This window comes from Microcebus murinus, chromosome 14 (assembly GCF_040939455.1).
Source record: "Microcebus murinus isolate Inina chromosome 14, M.murinus_Inina_mat1.0, whole genome shotgun sequence".
NCBI lineage: Eukaryota > Metazoa > Chordata > Mammalia > Primates > Cheirogaleidae > Microcebus > Microcebus murinus.
The window spans coordinates 79,500,172-79,526,517 of NC_134117.1; the positions used below are offsets into that span (position 1 = coordinate 79,500,172).

The 26,346-nt window shown below is 56.9% G+C and overlaps 1 protein-coding gene across 1 annotated transcript in view; it reads right to left on the reverse strand.

Moving 5' to 3' along the window:
* Positions 1–26,346, reverse strand: part of LOC105879007 (proto-oncogene tyrosine-protein kinase receptor Ret) — a 53,638-nt gene that overhangs the window by 13,354 nt on the left and 13,938 nt on the right. Inside the window, exons 2-12 of the mRNA XM_012778943.3 lie at positions 15,010–15,273; positions 13,233–13,520; positions 11,255–11,496; positions 10,138–10,333; positions 8,718–8,917; positions 6,634–6,892; positions 5,810–5,935; positions 5,108–5,218; positions 4,451–4,570; positions 3,375–3,628; positions 1,102–1,249 (exon numbers count right to left, since the gene is read on the reverse strand). Coding sequence (XP_012634397.1) covers positions 1,102–1,249; positions 3,375–3,628; positions 4,451–4,570; positions 5,108–5,218; positions 5,810–5,935; positions 6,634–6,892; positions 8,718–8,917; positions 10,138–10,333; positions 11,255–11,496; positions 13,233–13,520; positions 15,010–15,273 — 2,208 coding nt within the window. The remainder of the gene's footprint in view (positions 1–1,101; positions 1,250–3,374; positions 3,629–4,450; positions 4,571–5,107; positions 5,219–5,809; positions 5,936–6,633; positions 6,893–8,717; positions 8,918–10,137; positions 10,334–11,254; positions 11,497–13,232; positions 13,521–15,009; positions 15,274–26,346) is intronic.

Genomic DNA, 26,346 nt, shown 5'->3' on the forward strand with positions numbered 1-26,346 from the left:
TGTTAGTTGCCACAGAAAACCCATGTCAGCACACCTCAGATAAAGCAGTGCTGTTTCACTGCACGCCTGACACCTGGGCTTGGAACTTCTTAATGACTGCCACGATCCCCTGTGACAGTCCTGTGTTTGGCGCGTTGTAAAGAAGACTTCGTAGAAGTGGCCTGCTGAGCACACATGTCCTGAGGGCGGCCAGAGCGGGGCTCGGGCTCCCACCAGACACCTGGGTGTAAAGATGTTTTAAGAGTCAAGAGATGTGGCTAAGCTGTCCCTCCTGGGTTGGCCTACTGCCTGGCTATGCCATGCTACCTCCTCTGTCCCACAGACTTGTCTGGAAGGGAGAGGGCAGCTAGGAGTTGGGGCATCAATACCCCTCAGATCTGGCGTGAGTGACCCAGAGCTGTGCTTGGCTGCACCAGGAGTCCTAGGGGCTCACTTGCCCCCATACAGCTTAGGGTCTTACTGGCTTGGGGCAAACCCAGTCTAAGGATCTGGGTAAGCATCTGGAAGCACCCTATGCCATGTGGCCAACTGCTGTAGAGAACTCTCACGTACACCAATGACTCTTGCTCACTGCCACACAGCTAGGCTGCCCCTGGACCCCGGGAGCCCACCCGCCCAGTGCAGTCACCAGCCTCTGCTCAGAGGTACGGATGCATGTGCAGGCAGGCACTCCTGCCCATGGAGCATGACTGGTTATGGGGTGGGGCAGGCCGATAGGGGTCTGCCTGAGATTGAGGGCTAGTCCTTATAGGTGGTCTCTTCACCAGGAGCCCAGGGGACACCTGGCTGAGAGGAATGAATGGGGCAGATTGGGGGAGGCAGCAGCTGTCAGCTCAAAACCAAAGGGCTTTTGAAAATGTTAAATCCCTGGATCTTCACCAACACTGCTGCAGCAGCAGCACTACTAGAGCCTTCCAAGGAGGGCCAAGTCCTCCTTCTGCCTCTTCAGGACCAGCCTGTGCACCCACAGTGGGGGTCTCCAGATTGCAGACACTCAAGAACAGCCATAGGGCTCTTTAGGAGGTCCCGAGCCAGGTGGGAGAGGCCTTATCCACCCTGGAAGCTCCCACGGGCGCTCTGTGCATGTGCCTGGACAGGTACCTTTCAGCATCTTCACAGCCACTGTGGTGTACCCTGCTCTGCCTTTCAGACGGAAGGCTGTTGCCTTGACCACTTTTCCAAATTCTCCTTCTCCCAGAGTTTTTCCAAGAACCAAGTTCTTCCGGGGGAATTCCCACTTTGGATCCTCCTACATCAGGGTTGAGGGAAGGGAGAGAGGGAAGAAAAGTGTGAGAGGAAGAAGGCAAACCCAGGAGGAAGCACGCCCCACCCCTGGACAAGACCCAGTGTGCAGAGAACTGGCCGTCACCTAAACCAGAGGTGGCAATGCCTCCACCAAGGGCAGGACCCACAGCCAGGCCCCTGGGAGACATTACAATTCTCTCCCTGGGGGAAGGCAGGCAGTGACACAGAATAGCCTGAACTCGGTGCCCTGACCTTTGCCGGTCCCTGGCGTATGGTCTGCCCTGACCCTCAGAGGACTAAGTGGGCACCAGCCTGCCTCCCAGCCCAGAACCCCCCACTATGATGGAAGTTTCCAAGGCAACTTCCCTGCGTGGCCACACCTGAAAAGATAGGTGCCACCGTGCTCCTGTCTACTCCTGTCGGGGATTTTTGCCCGTCCTGCACACACCAGCTCGCTGTGCCCCCTGCTCGGGCTCTGGCTGGTGCACCACCCCCTGCCCTCTCACCAAAGCTCCATCCCTGCATCAGGCCCACTCAGAAGCGATCTGGACACGTTCTCAGTCCCCCCAGCCCTCTGTCCTTGAATTCCAACTGGGGAAGACAACATCTGCCAGGAACCCTGCCCTCCTGTGCTGGCACCGGCGTTTATCACTCCAGGTCTCCTGCAGCTGGGTGTGGGTGCAGCCTCAGGGTCCTGCTTACAATGGCCCTGCAAGGCTCACCCAACCACAGAGATGGCACTGATGGGGACCTGCTGCCCCAGGCCAGGGGCCACCCTCTCTGACATGTGTGTGCACTTGGGAACGGCTTCCTCTCAGTGGCACAGCCAGGTCTTCCAGCAAGCTCCTGGGCCCTCAGTCAGGGTCAGTGCCAGAAACGTTGCCATGGCTGCCCCGGTCATCACCACCACTGCTGGTGCTGCAAACCCCTCCTGCTTTCTGGAGACTGCACTAAGCACGTGCAGACAGCATCAATTCGATCTCTCAAAGACTGAGAAAATCATTCCTCCCACTTTATATAAGAGGAAACAAGCTGAGTGGTTGAGCCATGTGTCCAAGACTTGGAGCTGGCGTATGCAGGCGTGGAGCCAGCTCAGGAGCTGCCTAGGGGTGAGGGTGGTGCGTCTTCACTGGCAGGAGCATCCACCACCCGGCTTTCCTGTGTGGCCTCACTGCGGACCAGCTGGTTTGTGAAGGACTCTGGTGGCTCATTCCAGAATCCCACTGTGAGGCCGAATTCCTGCCAGGATAGGGTCATAGACCAGGAAAGCCAGAGGGAGGTGGCAGTGGCCACACCACACCCTCACCAACGTTTGGGGCTGGATGTCACCCAAATTAGGCCCCAGGGCTGAGGCCCCAGGCTGAGCTGACCTGTGAGATGTGGCACTTCCTAAGAGAATCCCAGCCCACCTCCCAGTATGAGTTGGGAACTGCTGGTGCCCTGTGGCCACCAGGTGCTGAGCTTCCTGTCTGGTATTCCCACCTAAGCCTGGGGGTTCTCTGTTCACACACACCCTTGACTCTGAGCACTTTCCTTGGTTCCTCTTAGAACTTGGCTTGGCTTCCAGGTCTTTGGGTAGTGCTCTTGGGAACGCAGAAGGGGCAGGCCTAGTGGCCAGCACAGCAGCCCGGGGAGGCCTGGCCAGGACGGAGAGCCCTGGGGCCCTACCATAGCCTGAGGCTCTGAGCAGCAAGTGCCAACCTGTGGGCTGGGGAGGCCTGTTGGCTCTGGCTGGCATCCTCCTCTGATATCAGTGTCCCTCCTCCTGCTGCCAGCCTGACTGTCCTCTACCCCGCACTGCCTCTCACCTGGAGGGGTCAGCCCCACCCCACAGACTGCCCCCAACAGAGCACCTGCAGAAATGAAGGCAGAACACTGGCCTCCTCTGCCCAGTCCCCACCTCTAGAGCTCTGAGAATAAAATCCTATGCCTCCCCCAGTCCCTGGGGCCTTTGCAGGCGGTCCTGTGGCAGCTGCCTGGCCCACCCTCCCCATGGCCCTCAGGGCCCTAATCCCAGTACCCGTAGATCAGTACCATCAGCTGACAGCTTCTGTCTCCGCACCCTGCCTGGCCCTGCAGCCAGCTGGGCAGGGCAGGGCAGGGGTCTTCTGGCCCACAGGGACCCTCACCGGGATCTTGAAGGCGTCCACGGAGACTTGGTTCTCCATGGAGTCAAGCGAGGGCCGGCGAGCGCCGGATGAGGAGTAGCTGACAGGGAAGGCCTGGGCAGGTCGGCGGAAGGTCATCTCTGCCGAGGGGATGGGTGGCTTGTGTGCGTTCTTGTGGCGGTGGATGCAGAAGGTGGACAGCAGCACCGAGGTGATGAAGGAGAAGAGGACAGCTGCTGCGATCACCGTGCGGCACAGCTCGTCACACAGGGGCTCTGCAGGCAGGGGTGAGTGAGGTGCCACCCGGCAGGGCTGGGCATGCTCCCCTGCCCAGCCTCCAGCCCGCCATGTCTGTGCCAACTGGGCAGTGGCCATGAAGGCAAGAGAAACCCTGAGAGCACGCCAAAGAGGGACAGTTGCTGCCATGTGTGTTCCCCCCTCCTAGACTGCAACTTCCCTTTTGCAGATGGAGACAGAGGATCAGAGAGGGTAAGTAGCCTGCTGAGGTCACAGAGCAAAGGCCATGTGCCTGCTGCATCAGCAAGCCCAGGAGAGCAGTCAGGGGAGCTCAAGATTTTCTGCTGTTCCAAATGCCTTTGCTATTTTCTTTGTGAAAAATGAAAAGTAGCTTGGGACCTAGGGCCATCTAATGGCTCAAATACCAGAAAAACATCCCTGGGCTCAGGCAGGACAGTTCCCCCAGCATGGTCAGTTTGACTCCCTTGAGCCACCCACTGCACCTGCTGCCCCCGAAAGTGTGCCTGGTAGGGTGGGTCGTAGCTGGATGCTGCCTGGGCCCCATACGGGGACAGTCTGATCAGCCCAACAAGTTATCTGGTGGAAGAACTGCTTTTTTGGTCTATCCTTCATTTCAGAACTTGGGGCCAGAGAACACTTCATAGGCGCCCTTTGGCCTCTCTCCTGGGCTGCCCCAATGGGGGAACTGAGGCCCAGAGGGAAGGAGGAATGTCTCATGGGGCCTACTCACTTCCTTTCAGTTTCCTCCCTGCTGGGACCTCAGAAGTGCTGTTGAAACCTCACTGGGGTTCAGCGAGGTGTGGGGAACCCTGGGTGGTGCTCCTGGCCCGCCCACTCACCCTGGCTGTCTTCGGGCTCGCAGAAGCATTTCTTCTCCTCGGGGAAGCAGCTGCAGATGCCATAGCCAGCTTTAATCCCCCGACGCTCACCTGGCTCATGCCCCCCAACAATGCTGCCCCCTGAGGACAGACACGGCCATTCAGCCTGCTGGAATGCCTAACAACCGAAGGCTCCGTGCCAGGGAGGTGAGAGCCCTGCTTCACCCAAGGGAAGTGAGCTCTGAACCGCCCTAGAGCCATGCAGTAAGCCTAGCCATTCCTGACTTTCATCTCAACAAAGGGCTCTGCACCCCCACCCTTCAAAACCATGGAGCCTGGGGCCTGACCCACACATTCCCGCCTCCTGGCCAAGTCTGGGGCACAGCCCCTTTCTGCCGGCCTGTTCAGGGCCACACCTTCCTTTTTAGTTGCCCCTGAAGAGTAACCATGTGGGGCACTTTCTGGGGCCTCAGCAAGGGCCCTGGCCAGTCTGTGGGTCTCCCACACCCATGGCCAGGGGGACAAAGGAACGTGCCGGAGGTTCAGCTTGATGTGCAGAACTGATGCACACACGGCAGCTCTGGCTGAAGTACAAGGGGGGTCTGGCCTCTCTCTCTACCCCCACAGGTTCCTGCACTCTGATTAAATGCCACCCTGGCAGGTCGAGCGTCTGCGTACGGAGGCAATCCTGGGGGCAGATGTGGGCCTCACGGCTCTCCACAGCGTCGCAGCGGCCGTCGGGGCAGGTCTTGGTGCTGGGGGAGCAGGTGGAGAAGTTCCTGGTGATCCCTGCACAGGACGCACAGCAGGCTGTCACCCACGGGCCAGCCCCACCAGACTCCCCATGGCTACGGGCCAGCCCTGCCCCTCTGGGAGGGGCACACTGGGCCGGAGCAGGAAAACACTGCCCTCGGAGCCCTGTCAGCGTGGCACCCCACTCCAGGGAGCTGGAGGGGCCTGAGTGCACAGGCCAGGCAGCAGCGTGAGAGGGGCTGGCAGTCCCTGCGTGGAGGAGGCCGGGCCTCTCAAGGCTGCACAGTGAGTGGGGCCCTCATAGTAGCTGAAGCAGACAATGGGCCTTCCTGCCTGGGGCTGCACCCCCTGATTTGACTCACAGGAAGAGCCACTCTGTCCCCTGCACAACCCAACTTTGACCTAGACCCTCTGGGGCCCAGAGGGAGTCCAGCCCGGCAGACCATTCACTGGGCTCATGGCCTGGTGCCCTGCACCTCACCCTCCTATCCACTCTCCCAGCACTGGGTGCCACATGAGGGCAAGGTGCTGGGAAGCTTATTGGAGTGGGCCACTTCGGGGACAGGACCCTGTTTTCCCCTGGCACCCTCACCCCTGGTCATCCCTTGGGCTCCGCAGGGGGCCTACCTTTGCCATCTCCCTGTCTCCACTCGCACCTGCCTGTCGGCGAGCCCAGGCCGCCACACTCCTCACACTCGGGTCGCCTCTTGCTGACCGCACAGGACAGTGGGCAGTCCACTTCCTCGGCCACATCTGGGGGTAGCAGACAAGCAGGTCACAGGAGGCAGGCCTGGGGTTGAGCCCCGAGGGGCAGGGCTGACTCACCCCCAGGGCAGCAGAGCCTTGCCGGGAGCACAGGGATGGGCCACCATGGTCCCAAAGTGGGGCTAGCCCCTGGGCTGGGGTGAGTGCAGGAGGAAGGATGTGAGTGCAGCCAGACTCAGCAAATGACAACTGGAACGCCCAGTTAGACCTGAGTTTCAGATGACAAAGCTGTTCTGTGTAAGTCTGTTCCTAATGGTGCCTGGATGCACTTAGAGGTTTATCTCCCAAAAGACTGCAATTATTTTTTAATTTCAGCATATTATGGGGGTACAAATGTTTAGGTTACATATATTGCCTTTGCTCATCTGAGTCAGAGCTTCAAGCGTGTCCGTCCCCCAGATGGTGAGACTCTGCAGATGTTGTGTGGGACATACTTATACCAAAAAACTGCCTGTTGTTTACCCGAAGTTAGAACTTAGCCAGGGTCCTGTACATGTAGAAGGTGTGCTGCCAGGTGCTGGCAGTGGTGACTGCTTACTGCTGGGCTGCTCTGGTCGAGTAGGTACATGCTCTTCCCTCCCCAGCTGGGCTGTGTGGCCTCACTGTTATTCGCATTCACAGGACAGGGGACTCAGGCTCAGGGAAGCCCCCTCCCCCGCCCATCCCTCCCTGGAGCCGGTGCTTACATGACCCCTCCATCGTGAGCAGTAGCGGGGCCTGGGCCTGCCTGCGGGTCTGCCGGTCTGCGGCCACCACTGTGTACTGGAGCTCGGCACATGCCGGCCGCCGCAGGGTCTCCGTGTCATTCACGAACAGGGTCCCCGAAGTGTCCTCGGCTGAGGTGACAACCCCCAGGGTGCTGCAGTTGGCGCTGGAGGGCTGCAGCCTGTACTGGATGTGAACACCGCTGAGCTCCTGGCAGTTTTCTACACAGACTTTCCCGATCTAGGCAAGGGGCACAGGGAACACCTCAGCCAGGCAGCTGGACCTGCCTGCGACAGGCTGGAGGCAGCCTGAGTCTTGTAGGGCGCCCAGCTTGGCCTGGGGATGGCAGCCCTCCAAACACCCTCCTCTGCTCCCCGGGAACATGCAGATATGCCCACCAGCCTTGGCCTTGCCCTGACCAGTTATGCTCAGGCCACCATGTCACTGGCCACCCGTTCCTGGGAGCTCAGAAGGTTTGGTCTAGTGACGGGAAAACACCCCCAGCAGGCTGGGGGTGGGGGGAGTGCTGACTCACTCCCTCACTCAGTGGGCACAAAGGCTGACTCACTGTCCCCATGTACCTCCCTGGCTGCTCCAGCATTGCTCTGGGGACCACTTGTTCTTGTCCTTGGGGCATGGGGTTTGGTGGACCACCCCCTACCCTGGTCACCTGCTTGGTCAGAGTACTGTACCCCAGCCACATGATTCATGCAGTGAGGTCACCCAGTCCAGGTGAGACCAAGGGGTCTCCCTGGGACTTCGGCTGGAACCCCTGGCAAAGAGGGGCCTCCTCTCCTGGGGATGCTGGGGGAAGAATGGTCCAGGCTGTTTCAGGTGGGCCGGGCCTGCAGGCAGAGCCAGCCCTAGCTCAGCACACCCTGCTCAGGCCCACAACTGATGCCACAGCAACGCTGGCCTCCTGGCCTCCTCTACAAGCCTGCTACTTCCACAGCCTCATGTCATCCTCAACTGTCCTAGATCCCTGTCCCCAGTTTACAACTTCAAAAACTGGGCAGGCAGTAGGAGAGCACAGTGAGTCCAAGGTGGGACTGGTCCCCAGGTACCTGAGTCTGACAGAGTGCAGGGGCCCCACCTGCCTCCAGCAATGCCTGCTCCACCCAGGCCCCCGTGCAAACCTCCACACCCCTCTGCCTTGTCACCCCTCCATCTCTGACTCCTCCTCCATAAAAGGCCAACAGGGGCAGCAGGTCAGGGAGCTCAGATGTGTCCAAGGGTATGTCCCTTGTGTGCCGGACAAGGTGGCTGCCAGGAGTGGATTAGGGCACAGAACCAGCCACAGGAACCAGCAAAACCACTGGGACAACAGGACTGCACTTACCATGACATTCTGAAGAGGAGGTGCCCACCTGCAGCTCCATTAGGAAAATGCAGTGTGTGATCTCATGCACACTGCTGTTTACTTAAGAAAAACACGCGAGAAAAACACCAAGATGCCAAACGTGGGGTGCATGTGGAAAACGTGATCACTCCTCCACATTCCTTATTCTCTCTAATGAGTATTTACTGCTTTTATTTTTTCCATGTCTAATCATTACTTTCCAAAAACATACATAAGTTCTATAAACAGAAAGTAGAAAGTAGAAGCGCCCCCTACCTTCCTCCAGAGGGCGCCACTGCTAAGCGTCTGGGTTTGCACACTTGCAAATTCCCGTCAGTGAAGACTGGCTTTTGCACAAATGGAGTCACGTGAGACCAACAATTCTGCAAATCACTCTTTCACATAGCCCACCAGGAACATCTTTCCAAGTCAGCATATTTAGATGTGCCCAGCATTGCTCTTATATTAGTGCAGAAAACGTTTTAAGGACACCAAGAAGCGAGGAGAAAAAAGGGGCCCAAGGAGTCCCCAGCCCTGCCTGCTGTGAGCACTCCCAGGCCTCCCTCGCCTATGCTGGTGGCTCCACTGGGCAACTATGTGCTGCCTGGGCCAGGGAGGGAATGTCACCACCCTGAGCCTTGACTCAATCTGCTAAAAGCGTGCCCTACCCTGGAGGTCCCCTGACACCCACGCCCCTCCTCAGGCAGGCAGCAGGCCTGGGCTCACCTGGGCAAAACGGCGGGCCCTCCTGCTCACGGAGAAGGCATAGGCACTGGGCAGGCGCAGGCTGACAGGCAGCACAGACACATTGAAGTGGAGGAGGAGGACGCCTGGCCCAGGGCCCTGGAAGTCCGAGTCGTTGACCAGCACAGCCAGTTGCAGGACCCGGCTCTCCGAGATGGGGAGGCTTCGGTTGAGAACCAACCCTGCGGATTGGGGCATGGCAAGGACAACTGAGCTGCTCCCCCCAGACACACAGCCCTGCATGCACATGTGTATAAACACGTGCTTTCACACTATGGTGCCCTGTAAGAGGCCTGGCCCTGCGTTAGAACCGACATTTAAATGTTGGCCATTGTGCTAAACTGGAAACGCAGAGAATCCCTCTCAGCTGGGGGTAGCCTGTGTGTGTGTGTGTATGGGTGTGTATGTGTCACATATGAGGTGTATGTGGTCTGTTTGTGGGGTGTTTGTGTATAGGGGTGTGTGTGGTGTGTGGGTACACAGGAGGTAAAGAGCCGCACCTCCTCCGAGGGCCTGGGAGGGATGTGCTAGAACCCTCCAGGCAGTTCCCCCAGAGATGGCAGAATTCTCCTCCACAGCAGCAGCCTCCAGAGGACCCAAGGACCCCTGAAGCCTGGACCCTGGAACTTGCACCTGTGTACCCACCATGTGTGCAGCTGTGGCTCTAGTTTAGCAAACACAGAATGGTGGGAGGGGTGCTCTGGCGCGCAGGTGTTCACAGTGCCATGGCAGGGACAGGTGGGGACCTGCAAAAGGCTTGTAGTGTGAGAAAGGCTGAGGAATGAACAGGACTCGGCCAAGCTAAAAGAGGTAAAGGCCCCTGTGACCCTGGGTCCCTGATGCAGACCCCAAGTGCAAGTGGTTTATTCAGAAGGTGATCCCAGGACACATGGGTGAGAGTGGGGAGGGAGGGAGGGAAACAAGGCAGCTGCACAGAGATGTCCCACAGCAGGGGAGCCCTGTGGCACACCCCAGGAGCCAGCAGGACAAGGGTTTCTGAACCCCTCACCTGACGAAGAGCTGCTGTACACCAACCCATTAGCAGAGAGCTGCTGGGGTGAGGCAACAATCCCTGCACACTTGGGTCACCCCAGGGGCAGCAAAGCAGGTGCTAGGTGCTGGAGGAAGGCCTCAGGTGACAGGTATTCCCAGTCAGTGGCAAGACCTGGCAAGGTCAGCATGGGGTGCTGTACGGCCCTGCTAGAGTCGCCCATGGGCAATTCCAGTAGAGAGGACAGGCTGTGGAGCCCAGCTGGGGGCCCCGGGGTCAGCCTGGCAGACACAGGCGGGTCTGGGCAGAGGGTGAAGGGAAGGTGGCCTGGGCTGCAGAGGGCCACTCCAGAGCTGTGTGTGTGGCAGGGTGCTGCCTGCCCAAGGCTTGGTTTCCTGGGTGCCCTCTTACTGTAGTCGTGCACGGTTGCCCGCACGAAGCTGCCATTGGCCTGGGCCAGGGTCTCGTTGGGCCAGTGCTCCACGCGGAAGGTCTGCTGGGCCCAGGTGTCCCCAGGGAGCAGCGTGCTTGTGTACCGCCTCACCAGCTCCCCAGATGCCGGCACTACATCTGCATCAAAGACACGCAGTGTGGCCACCACGGTGCCCTGCAGGGTGCAGAGGGTACTGGTCAGAGTGGGTGAGAGGGGCCCCTTGGAGACTCCAAAGGCTTTGGGAGGGTGCATGCCTGGCACAGCCCACAGGTGGGTCAGGTGTCAAAGCCAGCTCTGTGTTCAAGCTCCTGTGGAGTCACTTGCCAGCCTGAGCCCCTTGCCAGTCACCTTCCCTGGGCCACTGTTCCTCACCTGTGCAACAGGTGTGAAAAGTATCTCCAGAATTCCCATAGGAGAATTGGGGCAGATGCCCAGACACTGTGCTGACAGGAATCCAGGTCCCCACAGACCAGAACAAACACCCCCATTCTCCCCTGAGGAAGCCACAGCGACAGGTGGCAGAACAGAGATCCAATCCAGGTGTACATCAGCACGCTCTCCAAGCACCTTCTTACACCAGGTGGATGGCAAGGGTGTGAGCAAAGCCACTAGGCACCTCCGATGGCTCTGCTTGCCAGACAGCTGCTGCCCCCACAGGGCAGGCGGCTCAGCCAGGCTCACCAGCCTTTCCCCACAGATGTGCTTTTCTCCCCGCCTCACCGCAACCCTTAACAAACCGGCACCTGGGGTGCCCAGAGAAGCAGGAAATGGCAACACACGGCTTGCTCAGCTACCGCCACCCGCCTCCGCCCGCGTCTGCAGGGAGGCCCAAGGCCCAGCAGGCGACCTCGGGCAGACGGCTCTCCAACCCTGGGCTCCTCCCCTCCAGCCTGGCGCCCTCTGCAGCTGCCCCCCGGGGTGTGCCCAGACGCGCTAGGGTCAGGCCCGGGCCGGGCGCCCCAGGAAGGCCAGCAGCTGCGGCAGGACTGGCTTCCTCCCCTCCGCTAGGGCTAGACAAACAGCGAAACAGACCAAGGCCTAAGCTGCGGACCGAGATAGCGAAAAGACGGACGGACGAGCAACGCAGCCAAGCACCTCCTTCCGCTTGAACTCCACCTCGGCGCTGGCGGTGTCCACGCCCCCGGGGCAGGTGGGCGGCGAGTCGTCCTCGTCGTACACGGTCACTGGGAAGGGCACCATCACGGCCTCCTCGCGCGCGCCGGCGCGCACGGTGCACTGGGCCACCAGCTCGTACTTCTCCCGCTGCTCGCGGTCCAGCGCCCAGCGCGTGCTCACCTCCATGCTGTCCGGGGCGCAGCGGAAGGGCAATCTCTCACCTGCACGTCAAGCGGACCAGGAAGCCCCGTGAGTGCCCGCGGGGTGCCGCCTTCCTCAGGGGCCGGCGGGAGCGGCAGCGTTACAGGGGCTGTGCCATCAGGGCTGGGCGCAGGTGACTTTGGCTGAGCCCAGCCAGCTTCACTGGTTTTTAAAAAATGTTAGGAATTTTTGTTTAATTTTGAAAGCAGTATGTGCTCATTTTAGAGAATATGAGCAATAAAGCCACAACTCTACCATTTGAAAATAAACATGATGGACATCTGGTGTATAATTTGACATTAACACAAATATTTCAGACTGCCTGGTGTGCATCCCTGCTCTACGCGGGGCAGGTGCCTCAGTTTCCTCCTCAGAAGGTGGGGTGATGAGACTAAAGGGCCTGCCCTAGGCCGGGCACTGCAGAAGGTGCCCCAGCACCCGCTGAGGCGGGCCCAGGAGCCACACACGCTTCGCCCTGAGCCTGTCCTGGCGTTTGCCCTCCAGGGACAGCCCAGGAAGCAGGACGTGCTGAAGGTCACTCGGAGACCCCACCGCCAGCCACAGGGAGCTCAGGGCAACTCCACTCATCTCCCAGTCAGAACCGCGAGTTACATGTGAAACACACACATGGGAAATGCTTACTCTATGATCTTTCCCTCTACAGTTTGTGATTACAAGAAAACACGCTAAATAAAACTGAATTATATAATTTTTAGTGAAAAAGGGCAGCATGAATAAAACCCATGTGCTTTGCCAAACACCTGGTTCAAAGATATCTATCCCTGTGTGGAACACAGAAGGGTGACGCTGAGGGACAGTGAGTGACGGCTTTTCTTCCTCTTGAGTGTCTTTAACATCATTACCCAGTTTTGTGCGAGAAGCCTGGTGAACGCAGGTTGCACTTTCTACTCTGCGGCCCTCTGAAACGGCTGAGTGCCCCAGGCCCACTGTGGCCTCCCCAGGGGCCCCTGGGAACCATGCTTGGTGCCTGCTTTCCCTCAACACCCCCGTCAGCCCACAAGGAAATCCTGCTCATCTTCCGCCCAGGCACGCCCAGGGCTGCCTGCTGCTACGGCCCCTGCGCCTCTGCCCTCGTTCTCACCCCTGTCCTCTCTGGAGGGCGTTCTCCTGTAGCTAATTGTCTCCCTGCTTCCCTGAACCTCCACAATCCAAATCATGCCTAACACAGCAGTGTGACTAACCCTTAAAGGTAAGTCAGGTCTTGTCAATGCCCCCACCAAGCCTTCCATGGCTCCCCACGTCTCTCAGCAAATCCCTGAAAGTCACTCCCAGACCTGCCTCCTCCCCAGGAACTGCTCTGCTCCCTTTGGCCTTGGCTCTCCCCAGGGCCTCACTGCACTCCAGCCACACAGGGTCCTCCCTAGACCTGCATGCCTGGCACCCTCCTGCCTTTGCTCTGGTGGCCCCTGCCCTGCCAGTCGTCTCTACTTCTCCTTCCCAGCTATCTCCTCCCAGAAGGCACCCGATTTCCTTGGCATGTGCTGCTTCTCCTTCCTCCACAGGAATGGAAGCGCCAGGCAGACAGGATTCCAGGCTGGCTTTATTCACTGTTACATCCTTAGCTCCTGCAACAGTACCTGGCCTATAGCAGGGACAAGAGAGATATTTCTGGAACGTTAAATGAGCTGATGGCATGGTAGTGACGAGTAAACCAGAGGGCTCATGCCAGGGCTCACAGAGCCATGCTGAGCTTACAGCAGGCTTTGAGGGACGGCCCCACGGGGTCTGCACTCACCTTCCAGGAGCCTGTAGGTCATGCTGACATTGGGGCAGAGGAACTGCACGGGCAGCAGGCGGAACTGGTGGAAGGTGCCTGGGGGCCGGTTCTCCCGAATGCGAAAGGAGAGGCCTGTCTCTGGGAAGCAGAGCTCCCGGGGTTTCAGGGAGCTGCAAGCTGGGAAGGAAGCGTTGACGACAGAGAAGTAGACACGGGCACAGCCGGGCCACTGGCACTCGCCCTCACGCAGGGACATGGGCAACAGGAAGACCTGGAGGTAGACTGTGAGCAGGGGGAAGCCGCCATCTGCAGAGAGAGAAGTCAGGCCCGTGGGTGCATCGCCATGCCCACCAGACCAAGCTCCAGGATTGGTGTAAAACCCTGTCCTCACCCTGGTCCCCAGGCTCCCTCCACTGGGCCGTCCAGTCCTGCCCACCACCTCTTCCCCTCCCCCACAGGCCTCAGCTCAAATGCCCCCTCTCCCGGGAGGGGCCCAGAGCCTGGTCGAACACTCCCCCGCCCCACAGGCGGGCGGCTCCTCCTGCCCACACCCCTCCTGCGGGAGTATCGTCACAGTGTCCCTGCAGAGACTCCCAGGAAGACAGAGTTCCCCAGCACCTAGGAACATTTCCAGCAAGTTCCATCACCAAGGCACCACAGCAATGTAAGTGAGGTCTGGATCTCAGCTGGAGTGGAGCTTTTCCTGGGCCTCCATCTCAGCCCTGGGGGGAGGGCTGCTCCTCTCACCCTTTGCTCCTCACTAGCCTGGCCTTCACTGCTCCAGTCCCGTCATGGTCAGGAATTCTTTGCACAAACTTTCCCTGTTCAAATCACTGTTCAAATCAGTTTTGCTCCCGACTGCACCTGGCCAGTCCAAGAGGCTCCTCTCCAGTCATGAGGCTCAGGCCTCCCAGGAAGTGCAGGCCCGAGGCGATTCCATGCTGGCCCCCACCCACGGACTCCAGTTCCTCAGACTCCCCACTGGGGGCTCAGGATGAAGCTTGTGGAACTAAGACCCTGCTTAACGCCACCTTCTCCAGAACCATCTGGGCTGCCCTGGGAGAGAGTTACCCACCCAAGCCCCTTCCCTGTCTTGTGACCCCGGCTTTCCTCGGCAATCGGGTCAGTCTGCCCATGCTGGGCAGAACTGCCCCTGGCCTGCCTCTTGCCTGCAGATGGGGCTCAGGGCCATTTTAGGGCAAGTGAGGCTGTGCCTCTGGAGGGGTGCTCATCACCATTTTCTGTCCCAGGTGCTCTGTTCCACCCCCACCCCACCCAGTACCAGCGTCACACGTGACCCCGACCTCGAATCTGTGCAACTGGCCACAGGCTCCACCTTCCTACCAGGACATGTGGGCCAGGCCAAGCCCCCACCAGGTACAAGGGCAGCTTGCTGCCCATGGGCAGTCAGCTCTCCTGGGAGCTGCTTCTCCAGCAAGTTCCAGGTCATTTGCTAAATCAAAACGTTGGGATTTTTTTCTGCTCCTCTTAATTCTTCTCTTGAAACCTCCAAATCCTTGCTAATCCCACTGGCAAAGGAATCTGGGTCCAGCACAGAGAGAGTACTCAAATCACTCACATGGGTCTCCAAAATCCCAACAGCCTCAGGAAACCCAAGTTTCATTTATGGCCCCAAACTCGCCAGGCTGGACACAGAGGCAGGCTGGTCTCACCTCGCCCCTTATCCTTCTGCACCAGGTGTTGTGGGGAAGCCACACTCGGAGCCTGTGACCAGGGTGTGATGAGGCTGTTAGCCTGTGAGGATGAGGTAGGGGTGTTGGGGCTACTCCCTTACTATGGACGCTGAGCTTCTCCCAGGAGCTGTGGTCCAGGCTCTGGTTAAGGTAGAGAAGGCCAGTGTCCTCCTGGACGCGGATCCAGTTGTTCTCGTGCAGCCGAGTGCGGTAGGCGCCGTAGAGGTGCGGGCTTAGGCGGAAGCTGGGCACCTCCTCGGGGGCGTCCCGCAGAGCATGGACATAGAGCAGGGGTGTGCCGGCCGGCTGGTCCACATACAACTTCTCCCAGTAAGCATCCCTTGAGAAGTAGAGGCCCAGTGGGGCTGCAGGAAGCAGGGAATTGTGTGAGGGAGGGTGGAGATAAAGGCTTCCTCACAGATACAAAAACATTATTAATTCGAAATTCCAATCTTAGCAGAAATTTCTCATCTCTAGTCCTGAGAACGTGAATACACAAGTATTTGTATAGCTACACCTGGCTGAACATGCACTATTTTAAAACAGAAGAAGAAAAAGGAGGGAGGACGGGGAGGCAGAACAGAGCAGCTGCAAACCCTTCTCCATTACCCAAGTCTGGTGACACCTGAGCCACGCCTGAGCCGCCAGCTCACTCGGGCTCCAACAACTCGCCCAGAGCCGGGATGTTCAGGGGCACGAGACTGTTGTGCCAGACAAGCAGGGCAGGCAACAGTCCCCAAAATGGAGAAAGCACTTCGTGAGAGAGGCACAAATCTTTATCTAAACATACTGCTGTCACCTGACCCTGAAATTCCCTCCATTCGTCCAAGAGAAATGAAAACCCACGCCCATCAAGTGACTTAATCTAAATCACAACAGCTAAGAGTTGGAAACAGCCTCGAAGCCCTTCTACAGGGGGACAGACAGGCAAACTGTGGTCCAACTACCCACAGAATTGCTACCCAGCAATAAACAAGGGTGATCTAGTGACACACGCCAACCCGCACTGATGGCACAGACCCCGTGCCAAGCTGACAAAGCTGAGTGGAAACGCACACAGCTCCGTGCTGGACTGACTTTGGCGACGGCTCAGGCTGGCTGTGGGTGGGTGGGAGACAGACTGGGAAGAGCAGGAGGGCACGCTCTGGGGAATGAAGGGCCCGAATCCTGACAGGGTGCGGGTCACATGGGCATATCCATTTGTCAACATCGCACAGCTAAGATCCATGCTTTTCAACCTTTGCCAATTTTACCCGAAAAACTGGAAAACTAGTCACTGAAGAAGCAGTGGGCAGAGACGTAGCTTCCCTGAGGAGGCGGGATGCAGGCCTTCCACGGCCAGGCGAGCCCACCGGGGAGCACGGCACACTGCCCTGCTGACTTTGGGAATGGCCAACGTTTTTCATAATAAAAAGTTTTTTGAATTGTAAGAAGCTTTGGAAACACTTTGTGCACTGTTGGTGGGAATGTAAAAGGGTACAGCCGCTGTGGAAAACAGGAAGGCAGTTCCTCAAAAAGTTCAAATTGAATTACCATATGACCCAGCAATCCCACTTCTAGGTACATAACCAAAGAATGGAAAGCCAGGTCTCAAAGGGATGTCTGCACACCATGTTCACAGCAGCACTATTCACGATAGACAAGAGGTGGAAGCAACCCTCGTGCCCATCGATGGATGAATGGATAAACAAAACCTGATCATGCACACAATGGAATATTATTTGGCCTTAAAAAGGAAGGATATTCTGGCACATGCTACAACATGGATGAACCTTGAGGACATCATGCTAAGTGAAATAAGCCAGTCACAAAAGGACAGGTACTGCAAAATTCCACTTATATGAAGTATCTAGGGTAGTCAAATTCATAGAGATGGAAAGTAGAATGGTGGCTGGGAGGAGGGTCAGGAGTTAGTGTTTAACAGGGACAGAGTTTCAGTTTGGGGTGATGACAAAGTTTTGGAGATGGATGGTGCTGATGGCTGCACAATGGTGTGAATGCATGTAATGCCATTAGACCGTACATTTAAAGATAGTTAAACTGTAAATTTTATTGTATGTGTATTTTTCCACAATAAAAAATAGTAAGAATTTAAAAAAAGACGAATAGGCAAAAAATGATTAAAGCCTGTTAAAAACCTGCAAATTACCCTATAACACACAAAATACACCGACATCCAAGGCAGACATTAGCAAACACTGTGCTCATGTACAACCGACTTCTTTTTGGTCAGTTTGTTCCATCTAGATCCTGTTTCCCACCAGCCACGGCTTAGTGGAAGGGAATACGTAGGACTGTTTGGGGTCCCAAAGCGCTAAAACTATTGGAAAAGGAGAGGCTTCTCTTGAAGTGCTGTCCTTTGGGCAACTTTTGTTTCTGGCCACAAAGAGGATGAGAGACTGTAACCCACATGGCCTTAGGGGTGGTGGTCCTGGGGCAGGCCAGGCGCCAGCCCTGGTGAGCCCTTCCCCACCGGGTCAGGTGCCCTGTGCCGGGCCTCCCCAGGTGTGCCTACAGGACGCTCCTCCATGCGGGGACACACTCGCCAGAGTGCTGGCGAGGGGATGTTCGGGGGCGACTGAGCTCAGGTCTGGAGAGGCGACGCAGCTCGGACAGCTCTTGTTCTCTCCAGGGACACTCACCTCCGGCCCTGGTCTTCCCAGTAAGAACCAGGTGCCCTTGGGGGGACCTTGTGTGGTGGCTCTGGTGATGCCCAGGGCTACAGAAGAGTGGACAGGGCACTGCCCACCCCAGCCGTAGTGGCAGATCCAGCCTGGGAATCCTGTGAGGTGCCTCCTCTGAGGGTCTTCGTGGTGCACATGCACCTCAGTGGTCCAGGGGCTGGGAGGTGGGGCAGCCCTGAGTTCCCCAAAGCCCCACCACGGAGATCACACATGCAGGGAGAATGGGCCCTTCCCGCCCTCATCTGGCAGAGCCCAGCCCTACAGGATGGTGTGGGCCCAATCTCACTCAGTCACTGCTGCCAAAGGTATTTATGGGCTGCGCCATGATTAGGACCAGAAGCAGATTTAAATGCACTTAAAATGCCTCCCGAGTGGGCCCTGCAGCAGGGCACAGCCATCTTAATGCTCCTCCGTGTCACAGGCACTTTTAGATGGAAAAACACATGGCTTGAAGTGGGGAACTGAAGAGGTGAGTGCAGAGCCAGCCTCAGGGTGGCTACAACCTGGGCAGTCCCAGTGAGTCCCCACTCAGAGGGCTCACTCGTGGTTTAATGCTCTGATATCACAGTTGTGAAATCCCTCATAGTTTTAGAACAAGGGCCACAAATGATACAGCCAATCTTGATGGGTCACTGAGGAGAGTTGCTGGCATCCAGTGCCACTGGGCTCTGCAGAACACTAGCCTCCTCTGGGCCTCAGTTTCTCCAACTTTGAAGTGGAAAAGGCATGCTGGGGAGAGAAGGAGCGGCCAGTGCAGGTGCAGACAGGTGCGCACCTCTGCACAGGTGTGCATTGTTATGAACTTCTCCCTGCAGACTCATAGCCCCAGATCCCTTCACTGACCCCTCACACGTAAGAACACTGAGGCTGGGAGGTGAGAAGCCTGACCAAGGTCACACAGCTGGTACACCTCGAGGCTATGCATCTAGGGGTCAGGTGCAATGGCTAAGAAAGACATGGTGGGGTTAAGTATAAGCAGGTGCGGAGCCCATGGCCTTGCTGGCCAGATGCTCCTCAAGGCTGTCACCTTTCTGCCCAGAAGGGCCACCTGGCCTGTGGGCTAAACCGGCCTCTGGTGCAAGCTGCCCTTGGCATTGTGGGCAGGTCACTAGCAGGACTTGCAAAGCCTTTTCCATTCCATACCTTCAACTCCCAAATGCCATTGTGGTGACAGAATCCCCCCCAATCCTAGTGCACAGGTTTCTGCCTCAACAGGTTTGGCTGGCAGGGTTGGACCCGCCTTGTACTCACTTCCATGGCCTGGCACACACCACACCCACTGGTGGTGCAAAATGGTGGTGTTGCTTGTATGAGAAACCAAAAGGATTCTCACATCATCCCCCAATGGCCAGCCGGAGCCCGACCGCCATGCAGAACAGGTGGGTCCCACCTGCTCACAGCACATCTGCCAAAGACCCAAGTCGTTCACATTGGAAGAGGCCCTGGGAACATTCATGGCCTATGTATGTGCGTGTGTCATGCATGTGTGTAATGCGTGCATGCACATACACATAGGTGTGCAGGAGATAGAGAGGGAGATGGAGGTACACCCCTGAGACCCCACCTGCTCCCACCCTGCCCCACCCTCAGCAGGGATAAGACTGCCTACCTTTCCACAGGGCGAGGTGCTGTCTGTGCCAGGGCAGGGACTCATCTGAAATCAGCCTCCACAGATAAACCCCGCACCATGCCCACAGCACATGCTGCTGGCTCCATCTGGTGTATGCAGTCACCCAGCCACAGTTTTGCTTCTAACTTTAACCTGGTTTTCGGCCTGGCAAGACCATTGCAAAGCTCCACGCTTGGCTGGGATGTTATTTGTATTTGGATCCTGATGGAACCAGTCCCAAGCCTTCTCCTCCCACAGGCATGCACACAAGTACACTTGCATTCTTGCACACCTACCTCATGACATGCACTCTGGCTAGGTGTGCACATTCTCAGGCCATGCTGGCCCTGATCATCCTCCTTTGCAGGCAGCAAGTTGCTGCCTTGTCGGTGGAGGATGCTGGGGTGACACTGTGGAGAGACTAGGCTGCTCTTGCTTCTGGCCATTACATTCTGCCTTTCCTGTCTCCTGCTGCCTGACAGCCAGTGGGGCAGGGGTGTGGGGACACCCAGCATGCCCTGCCCCAGCTGCGTGCCCAAGGCATGCATTCCCTCAGCACCTGCACAGCCCACACTCGGGGTGAGGATAGCTTTCTGCAGGCCCCAGACAGACTCCTCTGCATGCCAGCCCCAGCCGCGGCTCCTGTGATCCAAGGGTTACCCCATGACAACCTCAGGCTGTAGACTAGCCCTGGCCCTGGCACCCATCTCCTCCCACAAGCTCTGACCCCAGCTGGGGAGGTGAATACCTCCCTGGTGCCTGCCCTCGGCTGCAGGGGCCCCCAGTACTCTTCCCACCTCCGGCTGCTCTGGCTGCTCCAGTTGCTCTTTCATCAGAGTTTAGTACCTTTCATGTTAACTGCTCCTGTTCTTAAGGACTGCGGGCCCGGCTCCTAATCAGACCCAGACACACACATGTTCTTTCTCCCACACACTCATTCTTTCCCATGCATACCATTGCACACCACTGTCTCACTCACAAATGGTTTCACACTCGTCTTCACACCCAAGCACATGCGTGCTCACACATTCTCCCACACTGCCAGTCTTGCTTCAACAAGCACAGGCATTCTCACACTGGTGCGCATTTGCATCACACAAGCACATTCTCTCATTTTTGTGCACTTGACATCACACAAGCATGTACTTCTCACTGTTGCACACGTGTGAGCACAAGCACATCTTCTCACACACTCAGTGCAGATGCGCTAAGTAGTGCAGGCACTAAGTGTTGCCTGGCCCTGCTGCCCCGGGGCTAACTGCCGCTCTGCGGTGGATGAGCTGCTCTCTACACCGCGCATGCTGGGACAGGCCCTTCCTGGCCGTTGTCTTTGGTTTCTCCCTGTCTCTCTGCCAGCCACCCGCCTGCTCTGATGGGCACAGTGACCCTGACACAGAAACACAAATGGAGCTCCAGACAACTAAAAATCTCCTAGGACCAGCAATATGAAAGCTGAAATTTAGGAATTCTAAGAAACAAAAAAAGTTATAGGCTGGGTGCGGTGGCTCACACCTGTAATCCTAGCACTCTGGGAGGCTGAGGTGGGAGATCGCTTGAGATCAGGAGTTCGAGACCAGCCTGAGCAACAGCGAGACCCTATCTCTACTAAAAATAGAAATAAATTAGCTGGACAACTAAGATATATATATATACATATATATAATTAGCCGGGCATGGTGGCGTGTGCCTGTGGTCCCAGCTACTGGGGAGGCTGAGGCAGAAGGATCGCTTGAGCCCAGGAGTTTGAGGTTGCTGTGAGCTAGGCTGACACCACTGCACTCTAGCCCGGGCAACAGAGTAAGACTCTGTCTCAAAAAGAAAAAAAAAAAGAAAAACACTTATAATGACAGTATGATCCAAGAACTGCAGGAATTAGTAGCAGCGGCGTCTGTCTGTAGGGCAGAATCCCTCATGGGCATCAGCTCCTCACCTGTCCTTGATGGGAGGCAGATGATGCCGATGACAGCTTTATTACGACCCAGCAGAATCTCCTTAATGGATGATTTCCGAATGCAATCATTTTTCTGGGACTGGGAACCAGACTCCAGCGGCTCCTCAGGGAGGCTGGGGCAGGGAGAGGTGGTCCTCCTACTGCAGGCCAGCTGTCCCTGCAGGTCCCACCCGCCAGCACCTGTCAGGATGTGACCCATTAGACCTATGGCTCCCCTCCCACTTCCCACTCATGTTTTCTGTTATTATAGTTGCATATCTGACATATACAAAGAATATATTTTACAGAGCATTTATGTTGGACAAACGCCCACGAGCCCGTGGCCCCGATGACCTGGACACCTGGCAACGTGGCTGCCCATCCGCACTTGCTCCTCTGCCCCCCGTGCACAGCAACTGTGCCTTGCTATGCCCTCACCTTGTTCTTTTAAACAGTTTTATGCATTCCTGGAAGGCACCTTTTGCTGGGTGGAGACTTCCGCATGGACAGGTATTTCCTCCCAGGCCTGGGGAGGCACAGCTCCCTGTCCTGCCCCACGTCACCCGGGCAGCCTTCCCTGGGCGCCCCACCCCCTCCCTGGCTGCTCTCAGGGGTGCCTCTGTCTTTGGCACTCTCCAGCGACACCACGATTCTACCAGCGGAGCTGCTCACCCTCGGCTGATTTCCGCCTACATGGCCTGTCCTCTAGAGGGTGGCAGCACCCGCTGTCTGTGTCCTCCCCATAGCTCTAGATCCCGCCACTGTGCTGGTGGCTGGGATGTGCTGATCGCCAGCCCTGATCCTGTCTGGGGCCAGCTCCGTGTGTCCACAGCTTGCTCTGTGCACACCTACGTCTCCGCCCAGCCTGCAGGATGACCCAACCTCCCCACACACCTGACCCCCTTTCTGTCACAGTTCCGCCCCACCTGCCTGCTCCCACCGCAGGCCTGGGTCTCAGAGCCCCGCCTCCTCCCCTCACCCCAGTCCCTCACCCAGACCACAGGCTGCTCAACGCGACTCCTACAGTGCACGCTCACCCTTAGGCCACCTGCCGCAGTACAGCAGGGCCGCGCTTCGCGGCAGCCTCTGCGCAGGGCGCTGTCTTAACTGTTTCTTGCAGAATAAATCACAGCTCCTCCCGGGCCCTCACCTGCCGACTCGCCTCCTCCCCACCCCACCGAGTGCCCACCTTCACTACATCTGCCCACTCTCCACCTGTGGGCTGAGAGAACGAGTGAACGTGTGAACCAGTGAACAAATCAACAACTGAACAAGCTAACAAACAAATGGTTTCATGGACAGGGCCAGGCACGTTTGGGAAATGGTCAGAATTTGGGAGGGAGGAGGGAGCAACGGGGGCCAGGGCCAGGGCCAGGGCGGCTGGTGTGACAGACTGGGGCGAGATCATCCGGTGTTGCCTTATGGGTGCTGGAGCCACAGGCGGCTGCTGGTGGTGCGGCAGAGCCGGCTCCTGCGCCAGCGGTGGGGCCTCTGCGCCAGGGCCAAGCAAACACACCACTGGCCTCCAGCTCGGAGGCGTGTCCTGGGGACTGAGCAGCACTGCCACTGACAGCCGGCGGCCTGCAGGTGCGTGCCAGGTGGGGCCACCTGCAGCACACCGTGCAGACTGCGACTGCTGGGCTCTGTCCCAGCTGGAGGCTGCTTTTGCACGGGTCTGTAATCTAACTTTGCTTTTTGGAAAAAAGCATGGATCGGGGAGGATCTATGGCAAATAAATTTGGAGGAGTGTATAAAGAGAGATACTAGTTTCTAAAAGTCATTTTAAATTGTGGTAAAATACACATAACATGAAATTTATCATCTTACCCATCTTAAAGTGTACAGTTCAGAGGCATTAAGTGCATCCACACTGCCGTATAACCATCACCACTGTCCATGCATGACACTCCCTCACCACACACAGCTGAGACTCTGAACCCATGAAGCAGTCGCTCCCTCTTCCCTCTTCCCCAGCTCCCGGAATCTTCCATTCTACTTTGTCTCTGTGAATTTGATGATTCCTGGTACCTCATATAAGTGGAATCCCATAGTAATTATCCCACTGTGACTGGCTTATTCACTTAGCATAACATCTCCCAGGTTCATTCATGTTGTGGGTTGTGTCAGAATTTCCTTCATTTTAAAGGCCAAATAATATTCCACCACATGGGTATACTGCATTTTGTTCATCCATTCACTGATGGCTGGACACTTGGGTAACTCCCACCTTGTGGTCATTGTGAATAATGCTGCTCTGAATGAGGATGTACAAATACATCTTACAGCCCCTGCTTTCACTTCCTCTGTGTATATACCCAGAAGTGGAACTGTTGGATCATATGATAATTCTATGTTTCAGAGGAACCACCAAACTATTTTCCATAGTGGCTGCACCATTTTACATTTCCACCAAGAGTGCATAAAAATTCCAATTCTCCACATCCTCACCAACACTTGTTATTTTCTGGGGTTTTCTGACAGTAGACATCGTAACAGGTGTCAGGTGTCACACTGTGGTTCTGATTTGCATTTCCCTAACAATGAGTGATGCTGAGGGTCGTTTCATGTGTTTTTTGGCCATTTGTATATATGTATTTGGAGAAATGTCCATTCAAGTCCTTTGCCTATTTTGAATGGATGTTTTTTCTTGTTCAGTTTTAGAAGTTCCTTGTAGATTCTGGATATTAACCCTCATCAGATATATGAACTGCAAATTTCTCTCCCATTCCATGGGTTCTGTTTTCACTCTTTTGATTATGTCCTTGATTCACAGAAGCTTTAAATTATGATGTAGTCCAATTCATCTATATTTTGTCACCTGTGCTTTTGGTGCCTTATAGGGGATCCCAGTTTTAAAGATGTGCCCACAGCTAAATATTCAGCCAAAACCAAGGCCAAACAGAAGCAGGAAGCTCTTGGCCCCATTTGGCACCCCATCCGCCACTGCCCTGGCCACCTGCCCAGGGCAGGTACATACCTAGGCTCGGCTGATATCTGCTGCAGTTCCCACTTCAGCTGCTGGATGCTCACAAGACCACGGCACAGGCACAGCAGAGACATGAATGGCTTAGGAGCTTACCATCCCCAGGTGAGGGCAGGGCATACCCAGGCCATCCCACTTGTGCCAACCCTTGGTGCCAGGAGCCCGCAGAGCAGGAGGCCTCTGCTCCCAACAGACACTGATGCTGGGGCACTCCTCACTGCACCAGCAGGAGGCATGGCACAGTGCCTGAGGCCCAGCAAAAATGTTTGGTTTTATTTTAAAATCCAAAACAAGAAATAAATATAACAATAAGAAATATATAACAATAATGTGACCCAGATTATATTTGTCTTATACCCATACAATAATAAAACACAATTTTACTTTTTGCTGGGGGAAGGGGCCCACAGCTCATGATGTGGCCCTGGTTGGAGAGCCACTTGGGTGGGTGCCTGGGACCCCAGGAGGGTGAGGCGTGGCATGAAGTAGGTGGCCTTGGGGAAGGCAGGGACCTCTGAGGTCCCAGCAGAGAATGCAGAGCCCAGGCCTAGGCCAGCCTTGGACACCTGCTGATGAGGAGTGCTTCCCTTTGGCACGCCACATCCTCACATGTGCCAACGTGCCGACCCCTCAGCCTCTTAGGCACTGGTTTCCCATGTGATGACTGACTGCACCTATCCAGAATCCTACCCTATTCCCCAATTCCCTGTGTCACAGAAGTTCAGGGGCCTCTCCACCTCACACCTGCCTGGGGTAGCCACCACACACAGCTGTTCGCAGGTATCTTTCTGAGCCCTTTGTACAACCTGGGCCTGCTCACAGGTGTTCAGTGCCCCCTGCCCATCTTACTCCCACACAGAGTCTGGCACCTGCAGCTGTGGCCTGCATGCTCCCTGCCCCCACCAGCCCCTCAGCACTGGGCCACGGCACTCGCTCTGCCCAGCCCTGCCCAGGGCTTCTGCGTGCACGGTGCTCCCCATCCTCTCCACCTGCCGAGTCTGGCCTGCTGTCCCTGCAAGCGCCTGCCCTAGCCTGACCTTTGACCTAGGCCCTGATTTTGCTGGCCTTTGCTCCCTTAACTCTCAGGGAACTTATCTGATGATAACAGAGTATAGGGCAGACAGACTCCCCATGTGCCCAACCTGCTCTCAGCTCAGACACTCACCATCCAAACCTCCCAGGCACTCTCACTAGCCCAGTTTCAGCAGTGAGGAAGCTGAGGCCAGAGAGCTCAGGGTCCTGCTTGTGCCATGCAGCCTGGGGGAGGCGGGATCAGCCTCTGTCCTGGTGCAAGCCACTATCGCAGGGGCTACGTCCTCTGGACACACTGCCTGTGAGACAGAGACACAGCTGGCCGTCCATGGTGGCAGGTGGGACTGACCATGTGCTCAGCATCTCCCAGCATGTGGGATGTGCTAGTGGCTGGGTGGACTCCCCAACGAGATGCTCTCGGCCCTGGCACATGGCAACAGTACCATAAGGGGATCCTGGCTCTACCTCTTGACTATGCCCCCTAGGGTCCTAAGGACTGCCCTACAGAAAGAACTGGCGCCCACTCCCCACACTGCCTGCCTTGGGAGAGGTGACAGTGAGTAGGTCCTCAATGATTCCTTGAGCAGCAAAGGGAATGGCTCTCCTGGCAGCCCTCAAGCCAGGCAGGACAGACGTGCTGACTGCCCCCTAGCCACACACAGCCCTGGGCGTACAGGCAGGGCGCTTGCTGGCCAAGAAAATGGGCAGCTAGTCCGCCCTTCCCTGAGGCGCAGTCGCTGGTTCTGGAGAGATGGATGTCTTAGATCTTATGGCTAGAGACACTGGACACCCACTGCCCTGGCAGTGACAGGAGAGCTGACGGGGGTCTGTGTGCCCTTCCTTTGTGTCCCCTCGCTGAGGTCAGCACCAGGTCAGCATGGCTGCATCGTCACTGCCTCTCTGCTGAGGGCCCGCCCCTGCGTGGAGGAGAGTGAGGATGGTGAGGGAGGGCCCTGCCCGTGAGTACCTCAGGACACACCTGGGGAGAGAGCAACAGAAGCCCCTGACCGCCCGCATGGAGGAGAGTGAGGATGGTGAGGGAGGGCCCTGCCCGTGAGTACCTCAGGACACACCTGGGGAGAGAGCAACAGCAGCCCCTGACCGCCCCGCATGGAGGACGCTGCCTGCAAGGGTGCCGGACGCCTCCCTGGCGCATCTTCTCACGCAGGCCGCTCTGAGCTGGCCGAGTTGGGGCCGGCA